Raw genomic sequence first — 19,436 nt, 5'->3', positions numbered from 1 at the left:
AGCCCCTCTGCCTGTGCCTACGCTCTCTCCTGGACCACCCTCTCCCCTCCTTCCCCAGTTTTCTTAAAACCTTTGTCTTTGTTCTTTTCTTAGAATTATTTGTTTATTTGGCTGCTTTGGGTCTTAGCTGTGGTGAGTGGAATGTTTCATTGTGGTGCGTGGGGTCCCTGGTTGTGGGGTGCAGGGTCCCTGGTTGTGGGGTGCAGCGCCCCTAGTTATGGGGTGCAGGGTCTCTATGGGGCACAGGCTCAGTTGCTCTGAGGCCTGTGGGATCTTAGTCCCCCCACCAGGGATCGAACCCACACCCCTGCATTGCAAGGTGGATTCTTAACCACTGGACCACCAGGCAAGTCCCCACCTTGTCTCTGGTTATTTCTGCTTCCCACTTGCTGTCCGTGAATCATTGGCAAGTCACTTCGTCTCTCCGGAACTCTGTCTCCTGGTGTGACAATATCTGGGAGTGTACCTGCTGATAAGGCCGTGGTGAGGATTAAACACCTGGGAAGGCAGGCGCCCGGCCCTCAGCTGGCCATGTCTGTGCCATCCCCACCCCATCATCACACTTGTCATAACTTGACTTTGGTGCTCAGCATTGCTTATCTGATTTTCTGCGGTTCTGTCACACGGAAGCTCACGCCCTGCATAAGAACCACTGGTCTTGGGTGCAACATTCAGCAAACACCCTGGGTCAGCCAGAAACTTCATTCGGGTTTTTCTGAACGATGATACAGAAAAACAAAAATGAACTTTTTGGCCAGCCCATTACTTCCGTGGATACAGGGCGGGTTTCAGACATGATAAATAAGACGAGGGTCCCACACAGGCAGGCGGAGAGGGCTTTACTCCTGCCAGGCCTACCCACAGGCTTCCCTGCTGGCTCAGAGAAGAGCCCTGAGTAAAGAATTCCTGGTAAAGAATCCGCCTGCAATAACGGAGACCTGCGTTCAAACCCTGGGCTGGGAAGATCCCCTGGAGAAGGGAAGGGCTACCCACTCCAGTATTCTGGCCTGGAGAATTCCATGGACTGTGTAGCCCATGGGGTCACAAAGAGTCGGACACGACTGAGCGACTTTCACTTTCAGCCCTTCCCAGGGGGTGACAGCCCCTGAGGGCTGCTTGTCCGTTCCCTCCGGAAGCCTGGGCGTCCTTGGATGGCTTTGTTCATGTTTGGGGGCTGCATTTCTGCGTCAGGATGGCGGTCTGCGTTTCCTAGGACCGTCTCATGAACTGTCACGTGGGACCCTCACACCCGTCTCGGGAGGTGTGTTGTTTACTAGGAGTGCTGTAACAGCCCGGTGACTTACATGATAGGTACTGTGCGGTGTCCCTGCACAGAGGAACAGCACCTCCCACCGTTCTGGAGGATGGAAGCCCAAGACCAGGGTGTCCTCCGGGTTGGTTTCTCCTGAGGCCTCTCTCCTCGGTTGGCAGACGGGTGCCCCCCGCCCCGGGGTATCATGTGCATCTTCTCTGCTCGTGTGCCCCCTGCGGTCTCTTCCTCCTCTTCTAAGGATACCAGTTCTGGTGGATCAGGGTCCATCCCAAAGAGAGTGCAAGTGCTGGTTGCTGAGTCATGTCCAACTCTTTGCAATCGCATGGACTACAGCCTGCCAGGCTCCTCTGTCCGTGGGATTCTCCAGGAAGGAATACTGGAGTGGGTTGCCATGTCCTTCTCCAGGGGGGTCTTCCTGACCCAGGGATCAAACCAGGTGTCCTGCATTGGCAGGTGGATTCTTTACCACTGAGCCAGTGGGGAAGCCCCATTTTAGCTTGATCACCTCCTTAAAGGCCCTGTCTGCAAATGCAGTGCCATTCTGAAGGACCTGGGGGTTGGGACATCAACAAAGGAATTGAAGGATGGGGGCGGGGGGCAGGCGGGGGGCACAATTCGGCCCATAGCAGGAGGTAGGCAGGGCAGGTCGCTGCCCATTTTACAGCTGGAGATGCCAAAGCTGAGGGAGGGTGAGTGCCTGGAGCCCTGCCTCCTGCTGCCCGGAAGCCCAGGCTGAGGCTGGGAGGGCAGACGCTGGACTCCGGGTTCCTCCACACTCCACTGCTGGCGGCCGGCAGTGGGGACGACAGGAAGCTGTGAACCCGGCCACCCTGTGAGCTCAGACCATCTCTAGACAGACATTCTGGGAAGACCCTAGCCAGCTCGCAAACAGGATGTGGGCCCTTCAGGAAGGCGCTGGCTGCCTGCTGTTGATTTGAGTGGGTTTCCTGCCCGTGTGGCTTGTGGCTTCCTAGCCATCACCCTGCTCATCACGTCTGCTCATCTCGCCAGCCAGTGTGGGCTCAGCTCTCCGGGCCCCAGGGTTTTCCAGGGGTTTTTGTGGAACGTGGGGGAGGACGGGTGTGCCCTTCCTCCCTCTAAAGAGAGTTGGCCAGCTCCAGCAGCACCTCTAGGTACCTGCCGTATACAGAGAAGGCTATAGGAAAATTTGATGGTTGCTCCATTGGTGATACAGGCTTCCCAGGCGGCTCACATGGTAAAAAATCTGCCTGCCAATGCAGGAGATGTAAGAAACACAGGTTTGATCCCTGGGTTGGGAAGATCCCCTGGAAGAGGGCATGACAACCCACTCCAGTATTCTCGCCTGGAGAATCCCGTGGACAGAGGAGCCTGGAGGGCTGCAGTCCGCGGGGTCACAGAGTCAGACAGGACTGAGCATGTCCGTCTGTGACATGTCAGCCCCCCGGGGGTGCTGGCTAGGGGACCCCTGTGCTTTAGTTGGGTGCACAGTTGTGGCATGGAGGACTGGTCTGGCTGGCTGCACAAGACAGATGTGGTTCCACCAGCGTGCTCCATGACACCGTCTGGCCGCCTCTCCATCTCAGGCCTGCCATTAGATAGCGGGCATCCTCCGCTGCTGGCAGTCGGCATCACATCCAGAGGCCCGCCAGCCAGCCAGCCGGAGTGGTCCTGCGTGCCGCCACAACTGTGCACCCGACTACCGCACGCTGCCGGCATGCCTGGACCTGGTGCTCTCTGGTTTCCAGGACTTACTCATGCTGGTCCTCGACCCCCTTCCTCCCTCTGCTCCAGGCTCTGGGCAGGGCGTCAAAGCTTTACCCTTGCCTCTGCGGGAGAAGCATCTTAAAAACAGTAGATGTATGTCCGTGGGCTTCGTTGGTGGCTCAGTGGTAAAGAATCCGCCTGCAGAAGATGCATGCTGTAGTCGGGGGCACAGCTGTGCTGACATGCAGGACCGCTCAGGCTGGATGCACAAGACGGACTTGGGTTCCACCTCCAAGCTCTGTGACCTCGACCTGGCCACGCTCGGTTTCCAGCCGCCCCTCCATCTCACAGGCCTGACATCCTTCCCTTTGGCCCCGTGTCCACATGCATTTTTGGGGTCCCAGCTGGTTCCTTGCACAAGGTCATCAGAAGCAGAGCCCAGAGGTTCTCAACTTGGCTGCACACTCAATCACCGGGAGAGAGCTTAGAAAAAAACCCACTGTCGAGGCTGCACCCCAGACCAGACTGAGGCACTAGTGTTTTTTTTTAAGTTTCCCAGGTTGGCCAACACACGGCCAGCTTTGAGACCCAGGGACCTAGGCAGCCTTGGAGGGAACAGATACGATCCTGTGGGTGGGGAGGGGCGTGTAAGTCCCGGCATGTGCCATGCGGCCTCAGCAGCTTGGTGTTTGGTTTATAAACTTTGCCATGGGGATAGTGCTGTGACACAAATGGCATTCCGCGTCTAGCCCCTGATCTATGTTCAGAGGATGGTCACCCCCTCCTCCTCTCCTCGCCCCCACACCTCCCCCTCGGAAATAAGCAAGGTCAGTTACGTCACGCTGTCAGGCTGCTGGCAGCAGGCACCGGATAGATAGGTACCGCGTGTTTTGCAGGCTTCCTGCTGTTCACGCATTCCTGTTTTATTCATGCACGTATGAAGCCAAATGTTCCCTTCTTAGGGGAGAAATTGCAGCCTGCAGGTTTCAAGACGGAAGAATACATTAGTATAAACTGAGGGCATGGAGGCAAGTGAGAGACAAGAGGAGCGTGCTCTGATGAGGGTTTGGCGGCGGGCAGGTGGACACAGAGGACAGGGATGATCTAGTTAATGTTTGCAGTCAGGACTCTGTCTTCTGGGCCGCTGCTGCCCTCTTGTGGGCAAGAGTCACAGTCCACCCCAGCTGTTCTGTGAGGCAGGTACTCTTTTTTTTTTTTCTTTCATTTATTGATATTAGTTGGAGGCTAATTACTTTACAATATTGTAGCGGTTTTTGCCATAACTTTTTATTTTGTATTGCAGTATAGGCAGCTCTTACCTATAAAGAATCTGCCTGCAATGCAGGAGACCTGGGTTCAATCCCTGGGTCTGGAAGATCCCCTGGAGAAGGGCATGGAAACCCACTCCAGTATTCTTGCTTGGAGAATCCCCAGGGACAAAGGAGCCTGGCGGGCTACAGTCCATGAGGTCACAAAGAGTCAGACACGACTGAGCGACTAACACACAGACACGCATAGATGGTTAACAAGGTTGTGACAGTTTCAGGCGCATAGTGAAGGGACTCAGCAACACACACACGTGTCCATTCTCTGCCCAGTTCCCCTCCCATCCATGCTGCCACGTAACATTGAGTAGTGTTTCTTGTACTGTACAGAAGGTCCTTGTTGGTTATCCATTTTAAATATAGATAAAGACAGATATTCTTAATCTAGACTCAGCACTGGCAAATGAGTCATTTGGAAATCAAGAAGTGTGATCAGGGTCCCAGCCTAGGTCTGGCTGATTCCAGAGACTTCACTGCTGTACCAGGATGTCCTGTCTGTGCTTTCTCTAAGAACCTAAGCAGTCCTGGAGGCCCAAGTTCAAATCCACCTCCAGCGAGTACAGGCTGTGTGGCCTTGGGGCAATCGACTAGCCTCTCTGAGCTTCTGTTTTCTCATATGCAAAAAGAGTTTCACAATATGTACCTTACCAAATGGCCATGAGAATTTTTGTTTGACCTCAAGTACACAGAAGGGAAAAGACTTGAAGCGATTGTCTCAGGATGCTCAGTTCAGTTGCTCAGTCGTGTCCGACTCTGTGACCCCCTGGACTGCAGTTCGCCAGGCCTCCCTGTCCATCACCAACTCCCAGAGCTTGCTCAAACTCATGTCCATCGAGTCGGTGATGCCATCCAACCATCTCTTTCTCTGTCGTCCCCTTCTCCTGCCCTCAGTCTTTCCCAGTATCAGGGTCTTTTCCAATGAGTCGGTTCTTCACATCAGGTGGCCAGAGTATTAGCCACCTGGAAGGTCAGCTTCAGCATCAGTCCTTCCAGTGAATATTCAGGACTGATCTCCTTTCCTTTTTTCCTCTGGATGATAGGATATTAGTAAATTGTTCTCTTTTCTGAATGTATTACTTTTTTTTTTTTTTTTTTTTTTTTACTAAAGTACAGTTGGTTTATAATATTGTGTTACTTTCAAGTATATTGCATAGTGATTTTCTTTTCAGATTATATTCCATTATAGGTTATTGCAAGATGACTGAGTATAATTCCCTGAGCTATACAGTAAATCTCTGTTGCTTATCTATTTCATGTACACTAATAATGAAATGGGGCTTCCCTGGTGGCTCAGTGGTAAAGAATTCGCCTGCCAGTGCCGGAGACGTGGGTTCAATCCCTGGGTCAGGAAGATCCCCTGGAGAAGGAAATGGCAACCCACTCCAGTATTCTTGCCTGGGAAATCCCATGGACAGAGGAACCTGGTGGGCTACAGTCCCTGGGGTTGCAGACAGTAATATACAACTAAGCAACTGAGCACACACAATAGTGAAATATCTGAATGCATTACTTTCATAATCAGGCAAAAACAAAGGATTCATTAGACCACTCTCCTTTGAAAAGAGGTCAAAGCGCTCACCACTGTGTACCAGCCCAGTGAGACACTGTTGGAGAGACTGTTGTCTTTTCTCAAATCAAGCAAATATCAAGCAAATTTCAGGCTCCCTCCAGGGAAAACCGCAGGCTTCCCCTGGAGGGATCTTTCTCCTTGTCAAGCACAGAAGCCTGAGCTCCCCCCTCGCCCCCCACCCCAGCCCAGCGCTGTCTCAGTCTTTGCTGAGAAGCCAGAACTGTCATGTGAGATCCCAGTGTCCTGGGGTGCCCTCCCCCCTCGCAGCCAGGGAAGGGGTCAGGAGCCAGGCCTTGGGCTCCAGGCACTGTGGCTCCAAATCATATTAGCTTCTTCCTTCACCCTTGCCATGAAGCCAACCGAGAAATACCCGGCCCTGAAATTCCCTTTTACCAGCACCTGAAGTTCTATTGCAATAGAGAAGTCTCTTCCCGGGACTTCCCTGGTGATCAGATGGTTTTAAGTCCATCTTCCAGTGCAAGGGACGTGGGTTCCATCCCTAGTCAGGAAGCTAAGATCCCACGTGCTGCAGGACAGCTAAGCCCACGTGCCTCAGCTGCTGATCCTGAGCGCCACAGCTAAAGCAGCCTGCACGGCCCAGCAAAGACCCAGCTTAGCTGAAAAATAGAGTTTCTGAAACGTTTTCTTTAGAAAATCTTATCATTTGTTTCCAGGCTGTGTTGTATATTTTGTGTGCTTAGTCACTCTGTCGTGTCCGACTCTGCGACCCTGTGGACTGTAGCCGGCCAGGCTCCTCTGTCCGTGGGATTCTCCAGGCAAGAATAGTGGAGTGGGTTGCCATGCCCTCCTCCAGGGGATCTTCCCAACACAGAGATCAAACCCAGGTCTCCCATATTGCAGGCAGATTCTTTACTGTCTGGGCCACCAGGGAAGCCCAAAACCGAATTTACTGAGAGTGGGGTTCAAACCCACACAGGCACTAGCCCATTGGATCTGAAGTCCAGTGCCCTAACTACTCAACCATCTCAGTTGCTACATATTGTCTTAATTGCTCTTTAAAAAATTAGCCTTTTCTATAGGCACAAACTAGAAGGGAATATCTAAATGAATGGGAGTGTTTTTCTCTGGGTGGTGAGAGATGGGAGTTGTGCCACCTTCCTTGTAGTAATAATAGCTCAAATCTATTAAACAATTACTGTATGCCAGGTGCTGTGATATGCACCCATGACGTGTATTCATCACTTCACCCTTGGGACAACCTTGCAAGGTAGGAACTATTGTTAGCCCGCTCTCAGGTGAGGGCCCAGAGGCCCAGAGAAGGTGATTAACTTCCCCAAGGTCACACAGCTAATGAGCTGGCCCTCTCTGCATTCATGGCCGCCGTGCTGCAGTGCCTCTCCATCCTGGCTTTATTCTCAGATCATTCTTCACTGAACGTGTGTATCTTTTACAACGAGGAAAAGAGTTTTTGTTTTCAAGTGAACCTGTCTGGTCCCACCCATGCAAAAACACATGGAGCAACTGAAAGACCCCGCGTGCTGCAACCAAGACGCGGCACAGCCAAGTTAATTAATAAATAATGGAAAGAACACATGGGAGAAATACAATGCAAATGCAATAATGCCCAAACGAAATATGGGAATAGTGGCATTTCTATACATTATTCTGTGTAGTCCACATTCTTTGAAATAAGCATCTCTTACCTAAGTAACCAGAAAAGTAAAACCTGTAAAGCAGAAAAGGAAATCCTGCTGCCAGAAGTACCAGTGAGGAGCATAACAGCTACTGTTTTTCGAGAACCATCTATGTTCCAGGAAAGATATTATCTGGAGCCTTTGTCGGGTGCTAATGCATTTGCTTCTCAAAGGCTCCCAAGAAGCTGGGGGTTGTGAGCCCATTTTACAGAGTTGGAAACTGAGGTACAGGGAGCATTTGTGCTGTGCTCACAGACACACAGGGCACATTGGAGCCTGACGCTGTCCTTCCTGTCGCGTGCTGACTCACCCTCCAGGCAGGTATCGTCCCTGCCCTGTTCCACCCGTGACCCTCAGAGATACTAATGGATGCGTCTGACTACAGACTGAGTGGATGCACTGGGAGAAACCCCTGGGCTTCTGGATTGCCTCTTTTGCTTTTGCTTCCAGCAATATAGAGTTTGTGCCTTCTGCTCCTCGGGGACAGCCTTTGCCCCTGTGTCCTTGTCCTGATGGGCTCTTGGCTCAGAAGCCAGGCCCCATGTCACACTCCAGCAAAGAAAAGGATGGTACTTGGAGGGGAGAGTCGGCATTTTCTCTTGTAGCTGAGTGGCAGGCCTCCTCCACCAGGGGCCAGGAGAGAGCAGGCCTTCAAGTGGGCCTGGCTGCAGAAGACTCAGGGCCGGCTGAGCAGGAAAACGGGGCACCCACAGCGTATCTCCTTTCCTTGGGATCTGCTAGCTCTTCCCCACCCAGCACAGCCACAGAGCATCCATGGAGACCAGCATCCCTGAAGTGCTGCATCCGGACCGGGGTCACACTGGGCCCTTACCTCTGCCTCATTCATCCCTCCCCACAGGCGCTGTAAAGTACATCTTATTGCCACCTGCTATTTTCAGATGTGAAATCACAGAGAGGGTGAGGGTCTTGCCCAGGGCTGCCCACAGTATGTGGTGGTACCAGGATTCACCCCCAGCCCGGCTCTAGAATCCATACCCACTTCTGGAACCAGATGGTTTCTGTCCACATCCTTGTTGTGGTGTGAGGTGTGAGAAGCAGGTAGCTGCCTGTGAGCGGCAGGGTTTGGGGTTGGGTGTGGTTTTCCCTCTTTAACTTTGTTATCTGTGCTGGAACTAGCTGGATACTGTGTTGCAGAGGGCACAGGGACCAGCTGCCCGCTGGAAGCCAGGGGCCCTGGAGCGAGTTGCCCAACCTCTGTGAGCCTCAGTTCCTTTTTGGACACAGCTGTGGTGAAGGCAGCTGCCTCGTTGCCTTGTTAGAAGGAATCATGAGATAACAATGAGATAAGGGATATAAATCACATAGTCCTGTCCCTGGCATCATATCAATACAATAAGCACTCGATAAAGAGTCAATAGCCATTTTGCTATAGGTATTTATATACACACATGTGTGTGTGTATGTGAAATGTAATAATCATGTTTTTGTGCAGAGAAAATATTACAAACTAACAAATTGCTGTGAAACAAATATCTACATAGCCTGAAAATAGACCAAATACAAAATCAGTGCCTAAGAATCCCCCTGCCCCCACCTCTGCCTCCTCGGTCGTAACTCCCTCCCTCCCTCCAGGGCAACAGAAACCACCATCCTGACTTCTCTATTATTTATTTCCCTGTTTTATCTTTACAGTTTGACTTCCTAGTTGTATATCTCTCCATGGTTTAATTTTGCTGTTTTCAATTCTGTGTAAGTAGAATCACACCAGTGGGTATTCTTGCCTGTCTGTGTTCTTTCAGAATTGTGTCTTTTAAGATTAATCCACGTTATTGACAATGTATGTTCTTTGCTGTATAATGATCCCATTATATGAGGATGTCACAGCGTGTTTCTCTGTTGTACTGTTGATGGGCATTGTGTTGCTTACAGTTTGAGCATCTTACTGGGATGAGTATCCCTGGATGGGTCTCCTAGTGCATATCAGACTTTTCTGTAGGGTGTCTGCCTAAGAATTGGATTTGTGGGTCATGGGTGAGTTCCTCTTTAATTTTATAGACACTGCCAAAGTTTTGCCAGAATGGTTGTCTAATTTACACTCCTCCCAGCAGTGTGCAAGAGTCCAGATCGCCTACATTCTTGCCAACACTGGGTGTTGTCAGGCTGTACAGTCAGCTGAAAATCTAGTGACATTTCACTGTTCTTACAATTTACACATCCCTGAATTCTAATGAAGTTGAGTATCTTGTCATGTTGCCTTGTTCTTCTGAGTTTCCTCTTTTGTGAAGTATCTGTTAAGGTTTCTGCCCCCTTTTCCACTGTTTTGTCTTTTTCCTTTCTAACTTTTAAAAATAATTTCATTTATTTCTTTGGCTACACTGGGTCTTCGTTGCTGTGTGGGCTTTTCTCTAGTTGCCTGCGCCGGGGCTGCCTATAGTTGCGGTGCATGGACTTCTCACTGCAGTAGCTTCTCCTGTCGCCGAGCGCAGGCTCTAGAAGGTTCGGGCTTCAGTAGCTGCAGCTCCCAGGCCCGAGAGCGCAGGCCCAGCAGCCGTGGTGCACGAGCTTAGCTGCCCCTTGACGTGTGGGATCTTCCCAGACCAGGGATCAAACCCGTGTCTTCTGCACTGACAGGCCGATTCTTTACAGCTGGGCCACCAGGGAAGCCCTACAACCGGTTAGTCCTCTTCTCAATGATTTATAAACGCTTTTAAATACGGTCTTGATGTGAGCTGTCTGATTCTCGTATACATGTTTTTAAGGATGTGTGTTACATGTATATTTCCCCACATCTTAGATTTCTTAATGTGCTCTTTTGATGAATCTAAGGAATGACCTTCGTAATTTTAATATAGACCGATTTGTCAAGCTTTTCTTTTAGTGCTTTGTGCTTTGTTTGGTTTAAGAAATCTCTCCCTGCCCCCAACATTGTGGCAGTACTCTTGTCTGTTATCTTCCAGCAACTTTATTGTTTTGCTTTTCTCACAGGTCTCTGATCTGCCTGGAATTGATTCCTACATGTGTTGTGCAGCTGATTTTTTCCCCTAGAATTTCAAGTTTACTTAGCACCGTTTATGGAATAACTCATCCTTTCCCCCACTGCTTCGTATGCATACTTTCCCATAAATTAGGTGTTCACGCAAGTATGGATCCATTTCTGGGCTTTCTCTTCTGTGTCACTTGCATATTTGCTATTTCTTGTGCCAGCAGCACACAGTCCTCATCATTACAGCTTTAAAAGCAGTCCTAATGTCCAGTAGGGCGAGTCTTGCCAATTCTTCTTCTTCTTGCAAGGTATCCAGGCTGGTCCTGGCCCTCATTGTTTCTATGAACAATTTAAATTCAGTGTGTCACTTTCTACAGACACACAAAAGATGTTGTTTAGTATTATTGTTCACCATCATATATCAGTAATAATAATAAAGTTGATTAACTCTTCCTGGACCAGGAAATTCCAAATACATAGAAGTCTCCATTTGGGTTTTGCAAGTGTTTCTGGTTCTCCGTGTCTGGCCTGACCTCTTGCTAGAGACTGTCATGGCAGGCCCCTTGGCACACTGCATCTAGAAGGTGCCTCCCCAACGCTGAGAGAGACACATGCAGAGAACACTGTCCTGGGAAAAGCAGGAGGGACTGAGTCCCAGTCAACGCCAGGTCTGAAAAATGACCTGCAAAAATGTCCTGTGGTCACATAATTAGCCAGCAGATTTGTGCAACGTCTTGTTCTTAGAGGTTCACATGTGTATTAGCAGGTGGTTATCCTCACATTTGCTTAACAATTGTATTTGTTTTCCTATCACTGCTGTAAAAAGTTACCACAAATTGAGTGGCTTAAGGTAAGCCATATATGATCTTACATTGTGGGTCAGAAGTCCACAATGGGTCTCACTGAGCTAAAAATGAAGGTGTTGGCAGGGCTGCCTTCCTTCTAGAGGATCCTTTCTGGAGGGGAGAGCCCATTTTCTTTCCTTTCCCAGCTCCCAAGGGCACCCACATTCTTGGGCTCAGGCCCTGTCTCCATCTGCAAAGCCAGCAGTGACTTGTCAAGTCTTTCTCATGATGCCACGGCTCTGGTTCTGTGGTCTCATCTCCTTCTGTGACTCTGAGTTGTCTTCTTCCTCCTTCCACGTGTAAAGGTGATTACATTTGCAGAGTCTGGTGCGCAACAGTCCATGGAGTCACAAAGTGTTGGACATGGCCTAGCGACTAAATAGCAAAAATGTGATTACAGTGGCCCATAGGGATAATCAACATAATCTCTTTATTTTAAAGTCAGCTGATTAGTGACCTTAATTCCATCTGTAGCCTTTGCTCTCTTTGGTCAGTTATGATAACAGGTTCCAGGGATTAAGACATGGACATTTTGGGGGAGTCTTCTTTTGCCCTCTGCACGATGGAACTCTTAGCCTGCAAGTCCACTCACCCCGGCTTGCTAGCACATGTAATATAGTGCCCTGTTATTTACAACACAGGGTACACTGGGCGGTCTTTCTCCTGCTCCGCCCTGTTATGCCCTGTCCTCTTTGGCACCGACATCATATGGTAGGTTAATTTGTTTATGGCCTTTCTTCTTCCCAAATGCAAGCTCCACAAAAAAATCAGGGACTTTGTCTGTTTTGTCCACAGCCATATCTCAGCTTCTCAAGCAGTGCCTGGCACCTGTAGGTTCCATTATGTATTATTTTTCTCTTTCTTTTCTAGTTTTAAAATTACGAAAATGTGATAACACTTTTGGAGACTTGGAAAATACAGAAAATACAGAACAAAGTTACATATAGTTCCACTATATATTACAATTATTTTTAAGTAGATAAATTGAGATTTTTAGTTGGAGTTTCAAGATCAAACTCACAAATCAGTAGACTGGATATTCAGAGAAGTAGAAGGATATGGTAGACCTGACAAGCATGTGAACCCCATTATGTATTTTAAATGACGGAGAATGGTTGGAAGTCTCTCCAACAAGACAGCGAGCTTCTCCAGGGCAAATGCTTGTCCAGTTTCTCTCTTCTTCCCCAGTGTCCAGAGATGGCTGGTTCTAAGTCAGAAAATTATACAGCCTAGGCGGCTGGTTTACACCAGAGAGTCCCAAACTTTCTTGGTTCACTGTACCCTTGAAGTGAAGTGAAAGTTGCTCAGTCATGTCCGACTCTTTGCAACCCCATGGACTATACAGTCCGTGGAATTCTCCAGGCCAGGATACTGGAGTGGGTAGCTGTTTCCTTCTACATTGTACCCTTAGCGTCTTATTTTTCACAGAGCTCTGAGTCTGCAAGACATACCCAGTCATTGTGGCTTATCAAGCTGTTTGCTTCAAACGACTTAATATAATACATGTCTGGAAAAATAAGACACATTACTTGAAAGAAAAAATATTTATGTCTTTTAATTTAAAAAATATTTACTTGGCTGTGCTGCATCTCAGTTGTGGCATGTGGGATCTAGTTCCCTGACCAGGGGTTGAACCCAAGCCCCCTGCATTGGGAGCATGGAGTCCTAGCCACTGAACCACCAGGGAGGTCCCATCTATTTTATTTCTAAGTAAGCACGATTACTCACTAATAGGTGTGTGTCCTTGCTGGGAACTACACAGCTTCTTAAACCTTGGGGTCAGGTGGGACCCTACCACCCTCATTTCCCGTGTTCTGCATTGATTTCCACACCATGTTTGCTATTTATCAGAGCAGCGACTTAGTTCACAGAGACAGGATGTAGTTGAAAGGAATGTAGCTCAATGCAGTGCTGAAACCATCAGCTACCTTGAGCGGGTAGTGGTGAGTAGTTGTACAAGTAGCATCTGACAAATGTCAGGTATCACTGGGTTTCCCTCGAAAACTTAAAAAACATTTTGCTGCGCCCCTGTGAGTTCACAGTCGTATCCTGGGGTGCCTTGGCCCACAGTTTTGGAACTGCAGATGTACACTACCCTAATTTACGGAAGGCCTGTGTTCAGAGCAGGATGCCAGAGTGCGGTCACCGTGGGGTCGTCCCATCCCCTCTCCCTCCGCTCAGGCATCATGTGCCTGGGAAGCCGGGTTAACGTCAGGATGTGCTTGGCGGGTGGGCAGTCAGAGCATGGGGTGGACTCTGGACTCTGGACGGCCAGTCTGTCTGGACCCTCGTGAGGCTTGGGATCACGGCTGCCTCCCACTGCCCTCTGTGGGACCTGGCCTGCCCCCAGCTCCAGCCCCTCTTGCCTGCTGCTGGCTTTAGGAAATGAGGCATGGGAGGAGAGGGGAGGACTGGGACCCCAGGTGTGGTGGCCTTCGTTATAGAGGAAGAGACACGGGGGACCTCCATTTAACACGTTCATGGCTCTTTCTAGGTGCCAGACTCTGTCTAAGGTCATTAAGTCCTCCCTGCGGAATAGGCCTGGCATCATTCCCATTTTACAGATGGGAAAGCTGAGGCACCAGGAAGTGAAACAGCCCTTTCCCAGGGCGCCCAGAGCTAGGACGTGGTGGGGCTGGGGTCTGCACCCAGGCGGCCCCTGCTGTCTCCTGAGCTGTCTGAGGAGGGGAGAGAAACCCGATCGCGGGCCCGCTGTGCTGCCTTCTGGCTCCGTTGTTGGGAAGGGAGATGCTGAACCGTTCCTTCTGCTGTGAAATGGGCCCAGGAGCTCCCCCCTGTGGTCACTGAGCGGATTACAGGAGATTAAGCTTGTAAAGCCGCGGGCTCGGGGTGGTAGCACAGGAGGGGGCCACTCTCCTGTCTCTGATCCCTGCCTCTCAGGCTCCCCTCCCGTGCATACAGCCTGGCAGACAGTAGGGGGCAGCACCGCGCCGCTGAGTAAGCTACAACCCCCGCAACCCCCACCCCCTTACAGCGACCCGGGGACCCGGAGGTCCTCACCATTCAACGCAAGGATGCTGGACCATCTGTTTCTTGTCTGTTTAGGCAGAAGGGTTGTGTTTTTTGGGGGGTGGGGAGTGGTTGATAAACAAGAACAAAATCACAGCCTGGTGGGATGAATCGACAAGAGAGCAAGGAAGCGCGTTCCGAGTGCCTTTATGTAAGATCCCAGCCAGCCTGCAGGCTCTCAGGGGAAAACCACCCTCTGCAGACCCAGGACAGTGCTCTCCCATGCTGTGTGATCTGAGCTGTTACCCTGAGATATTTCTGCAACAGTAAGGGTGCTTCCTGACGCTTGAAGCCATCCCCACTACCAGATCATCCCTTGGAGAACATTCTAGAACCTGTTGCTGCTAGAGGTTCACTTGGCGTATCTCTGAGGAAAAGCTGCTTTTAAAAAAAATAATGCACCCAGAGACCATGGATAGCTGTGTGTGTACGGCTGAGTCCCTTCACTGTTCACCGGCAACTATTACAACAATGTTTGTTCATCAGCTGTACCCCAATACAAAATAAAAGGTTTAAAATACAAAAGATAAAGTAAAAATGCCCCCAGAGATTTCAAACAAGGAGGGGGTGCCCATTGCACAAAAATGCATGTCACACATCTTTTTTTTTTTTTTTTCTTTCTTGTTTTTGGAATGAGATTCTATGGCTTTTCTTTTTTTCATCATTTATTTATTTTTATTTTTTGACTGTGCTTTGTTGCTACACAGACTTTTCTCTGGTGGCGGCAGGTGGGGGCTGGCTGCTCTCCAGTTGCGGCGCATGGGCTTCCCAGGGCCCTGGCTTCTGGTGCAGAGCATGGTCGCTAAGGCGTGCGGGCTTCAGTAGTTGCAGCACCTGGGCTCAATAGTTGCTATTCCCAGGCTCTGGAGCACAATAGTTGTGGCACATGGGCTTAGTTGCTCCGCGACACGCGGGATCTTCCAGAGTCAGGGATCGAACCTGTGTTTCCTGCATTGGCAGATGGATTCTTTACCCCCAAGCCACCAGGGAAGCCACGCTATCTTGTTTCTTTGGGAGAGAGCTCTGTCCTGTTAAAATGGAGAGCTGCAGCCCAGTGTTTCAGAGACCCGAGCCCTGTCCTAGAGGAACCGGAGGGAGCAGTCACCTTGGCACGTGGCTCCACTGCAGTGGCCTCTGCGTGTCGGAGCTGCCAGAATGGCTGGCTGGCCTGTCTGGGCCCCACAGGGCTCCTGTGGGCCCCTGAGCTTGAGGGATGCCCTCCTTTTGTGTCGTAAGTTGAGAAGGACAGGACACCCAGGGCCTGGAGTCTCCAGCTTCCTGTGACGCTGGTCTGTCCACACGCTCCGCTGTCCCCACGTGGGGGAGGGTAATACACTCTCAACACCAGCTCTGAAGCTCATTGGCTATTTCTTTCCGTTGACACATAATGCTGGGTCCTTTGACCTATTCAAGATTATAATTTTTATTGTTCACTCTGTGGGGGATGGAGCAGTGGTTGTTACATTGATTGTGGGGGGTATTTAATTTGCATGAAAAGGAGCATTTTATCATGTGAGGAGGGGGCGGGGGAGTGGTGCTGGAGATCAGAGCAAATGCCAGGAGCATAGAAGGGGAGCCAGAGGGGTAGTTCTGGGCAAGAGAATCATGTCCCTGTCTTCAAGTCCCTTTCTTTGGGAACAGCCTGAGTAGTTGGTTTACTTGCTGGCCAGTGGTTCCCCTCTGCCTTCACCTGTGTCCTGCTCAGAAGGACATAACTGGCTTTGGGATTTTGCCCTGAAGCAGCAAGTCCTTCAGTCTCCCCTGGGTGCTGCTCTTACCTTGGACACCCCTTGTCCACACCCTTGACCCTGTATCTTTCTCAGCATCTCTTCCTGCTTCCCTTTCCTCCATCCACCAAGTAGAGCCAAGATCGCTCTTCTCCCTAACTCGGCCCAGCTAAGGAAAATCCGCCTAATTCTAGCCCATCTTTGAAAGATTCCCTACATTCTAGACCCTTCCAAAAACACCCTCACCTCTCTCAGTTTTCTCTGTTCAGTTTTTTCAACCTAAATTGTGACAAACCAGAGCCAGTGTTGTAATAAAGCAGATTTTGCTGCTCTCCAGATTCCTATAAACAGAAATAACTGGGAGACCAGGGTCACCAGCTGGGTACAGGAGTGGCTGTCTTGAGACACTTGAACTTCTAGAGTGCTCTAAAGCTAGGAGTAGGATTTCACCGAGGGTGGATTCATTCCTCAGTGGAATTCACAGGGTTCCATTCCTGTGATGGAAACCATCCTCTTTCATCCCTTCCTTCATCAAACAGCATTCTTTATAAGTCGTCTTTAAGTACTTGCTTTGGGATTCTGGCTTCTGGTCTGAAAGTGAAAAACACCTGGTTTCCTTTGCCAAGTATGTAGAAATCAGTCCAGCTCCTGTCTATAGTTTCTTTTCTCTGTGAGTATAGTTGCTTTACAATGTTGATTAGTTTCTGCTCTACAGCAAAGTGAATCAGTCACATGTACACATACATCGCCAGTTTAGATTTCCTCCCCGTTTAGGTCACCACGGAGCCCGGATCAGAGCCCCCTGTACTGCACACCAGGTTCTCATTGGTTACTCATTTCATACATCGTATCAATCAGCCTGCTGTACTGAGTCAGTTCAGTCGTGTCCACTCTTTGTGACCCCATGGGCTGTAACCCCCAGACTCCTCTGTCCATGGGATTCTCCAGGCAAGAACACTGGAGTGGGTTGCCATTTCCTTCTCCATCAATGGTGTTTCATATGTGTCAGTCCCAGTCTCTGAATTCATCCCACCCCACCTTCCCCCTTGGTATCCATATGTTTGTTCTGTCTGTTCTCTATGTCTGTGTCTCCATTTCTGCTTTGTGAATAAGATCGCCAATAGCATTTTTTAGATTCCACATATATGCATTAACATATAGTATTTGTTTTTTTCTTTCTGACTTACTTCAGTCTGTATGACAGACTCCAGGTCCATCCACATCTCTGCAAAAGGCACCAGTCCATTCCTTTTCATGGCTGAGTAATATTCCTTTGGTTTTCTTAAGTTTTGTTTTCTTCTCTGTCCAAGTCAGTGAGCTCCAGGAAGGCTTGGATTTTTGATTGCTTGTTTCAACACTGAGTCTCCATCCCTAAGAAGGCTGGTTGGTGCAAAGAAGGAACTCAAGAAGTGTTGATTGAGTGGATGAGTATTTGAGCAGATCCATCTCTGGAGATTTCAGGCTGAGTTAGTCTACTCTGTGAGCAGACCAGAAACCCTCCACTGAGCTCAGATTCCCTCCGGTTGAATCCATTTCCTACCCTGTTTTTCATGTGCCCATATAGACCTGTTAGCATCCGCCCTCCAGGCTGTCTGCTTGGGTTGAATTGACCATGTACTGATTGTCCCCACAGGTAACCAGCTTCCTAAGAAAAAGGCACTTCTTTACTGTTATTTTTACTCCTAGGGCCTTGTGAACTGTCAGTGCTCAAGTTGAAATTTAGTTAAGTAGAGAACAGCCTGCAACTTTTTGGTTTGGGCTCATTGCTTTTGCCAGAGTGAGCCAAAAGTTCTGTGCAAAATTCCAGATACTGCATCTATTAGATACATATTGGGTGGGCCAGAAAGTTTGTTAGGGTTTTCCCACATGCTGTTATAGAAAAACCAGAAAGAGTTTTTTGGCAAACCCAGTGCTTAGGCACGTGCCTGGTACCGTCTTCTCAAGTCCTACGAAAGAGCTTGAGTCCTGAATGGCTGTTAGATCAACAACAGAGAGCAATTCCAAAAATACGAGTGGGGAGGGCCTGCAAAACTGAAATTAATAAAATGTCTAATTAAATGTGCTCAAAGCATGCCATTATGTCAGCTTTGTTATTTGCTAAATTTAATGCCCATAAACATTTCATTACATTGGAGAATAATTTGTGGCTTCAGCTTTTCTCACTTCATAAGAATTCCTGTGTGCACAGTGAGGGCTGAGAAGTCTTTGCCAACTGTGTATTAAATGAATTACATAAAGCCAAATCAATGTGAAAGCAAAATGATAAAAATCCTTCCCAAAATGTTTATGGCTGAAAAAAAAATTTTCATGATAAACTTGGATGTATTTTATGGGTCCGATGTGACATGGAGTAGAGTCCTCAAAAGTAAGTGTACTGGAGGCCTAGAAATATTTCAGAGCAACCTACAGAAACTATAGAATTCCTGCGTGATAGTGCCTCAATAGGGTTTCCAAAAATTAGAATAGTAGCTTTCCCCTCTAGGATATTTAGACTAATTCCTCTGATAGCATTTGTCTAATCAAACCTGTCATCTGATCAATGTAAAACAGTTTTCTCATGCTTTGACAGTTTTGCTCATTGAATGCCTTCTGCTTTTAATCTAATCTTGGTTTCATCTTCTTCTTTCAGGAATCCTGTTCACGATGCTGGTGTTTGGACCAGCCTGTGGATTTATCCTGGGCTCTTTCTGTACCAAAATCTATGTGGATGCAGTCTTCATTGACACAAGTAAGGAATTTATCTCAATATCTAAGCCCTACCCACAAGCCCTTTCCCCATCACAAAGGAGCCCCAGCCCTCTGAGTTCTAAAACCTTCCTACTAAGAAGCAACTTTAATGCAGCCACCTCTCTAGCTGGTGACCCCCTTGAGATTAGAGGGAAGATGGTGAGTTAGGTTCAGAGGGCCTGGACTCAAGCCTGTGTTCTGCTCACGTCTGCCTAGAGGCTTAATAACCACCTGGGGTTGATTTCACTCTTCAAATCTGAATTTTCCTATCTGTAAAGTCAAGGTAACAGAACTTATATCTGCCTTCAGGACTGTTGTAAGGTAAGTGAGGGGACAAATTTGGAAATACCCAGCAAACACACATATTCACTGAATGTCGGTCCATGAACCCATAAGAGGACCCTGTTTCTTAAATTAAAAGCTGGAGCTCCTAAGTGCAGGTGTACACATAGGGTCAGGGAGACTGGCTTTGAAACTTGTTTCTGTAAGACACTGTTGTGGTGGGCTTTAAAGAAAGCATGGGCTTTGTGCCAAGTCACTTCAGTCTGCAACCCCATGGACTGTAGCCTGCCAGGCTCCTCTGTCCGTGGGATTCTCCAGGTAAGAATACTGCAGTGGGTTGCCATGACCTCCTCCAGGGGATCTTCCTGACCC

At 49.0% G+C, this 19,436-nt stretch overlaps 1 protein-coding gene across 4 annotated transcripts in view; it reads left to right on the top strand.

Annotated features, from left to right (window-relative positions):
- SLCO3A1 (solute carrier organic anion transporter family member 3A1) overlaps positions 1-19,436 on the top strand; it is a 390,549-nt gene that overhangs the window by 264,307 nt on the left and 106,806 nt on the right. For all 4 annotated transcript variants that reach the window (XM_061158630.1, XM_061158632.1, XM_061158631.1 and 1 more), the window contains exon 3: positions 18,685-18,783. In XM_061158630.1, coding sequence (XP_061014613.1) covers positions 18,685-18,783 — 99 coding nt within the window. The remainder of the gene's footprint in view (positions 1-18,684; positions 18,784-19,436) is intronic.

The sequence above is a fragment of the Dama dama genome, chromosome 13 (genome assembly GCF_033118175.1).
Source record: "Dama dama isolate Ldn47 chromosome 13, ASM3311817v1, whole genome shotgun sequence".
Taxonomy (NCBI): domain Eukaryota; kingdom Metazoa; phylum Chordata; class Mammalia; order Artiodactyla; family Cervidae; genus Dama; species Dama dama.
Note: the sequence above shows the minus strand (reverse complement) of the source record. Positions and strands in the feature narration are given on the sequence as shown.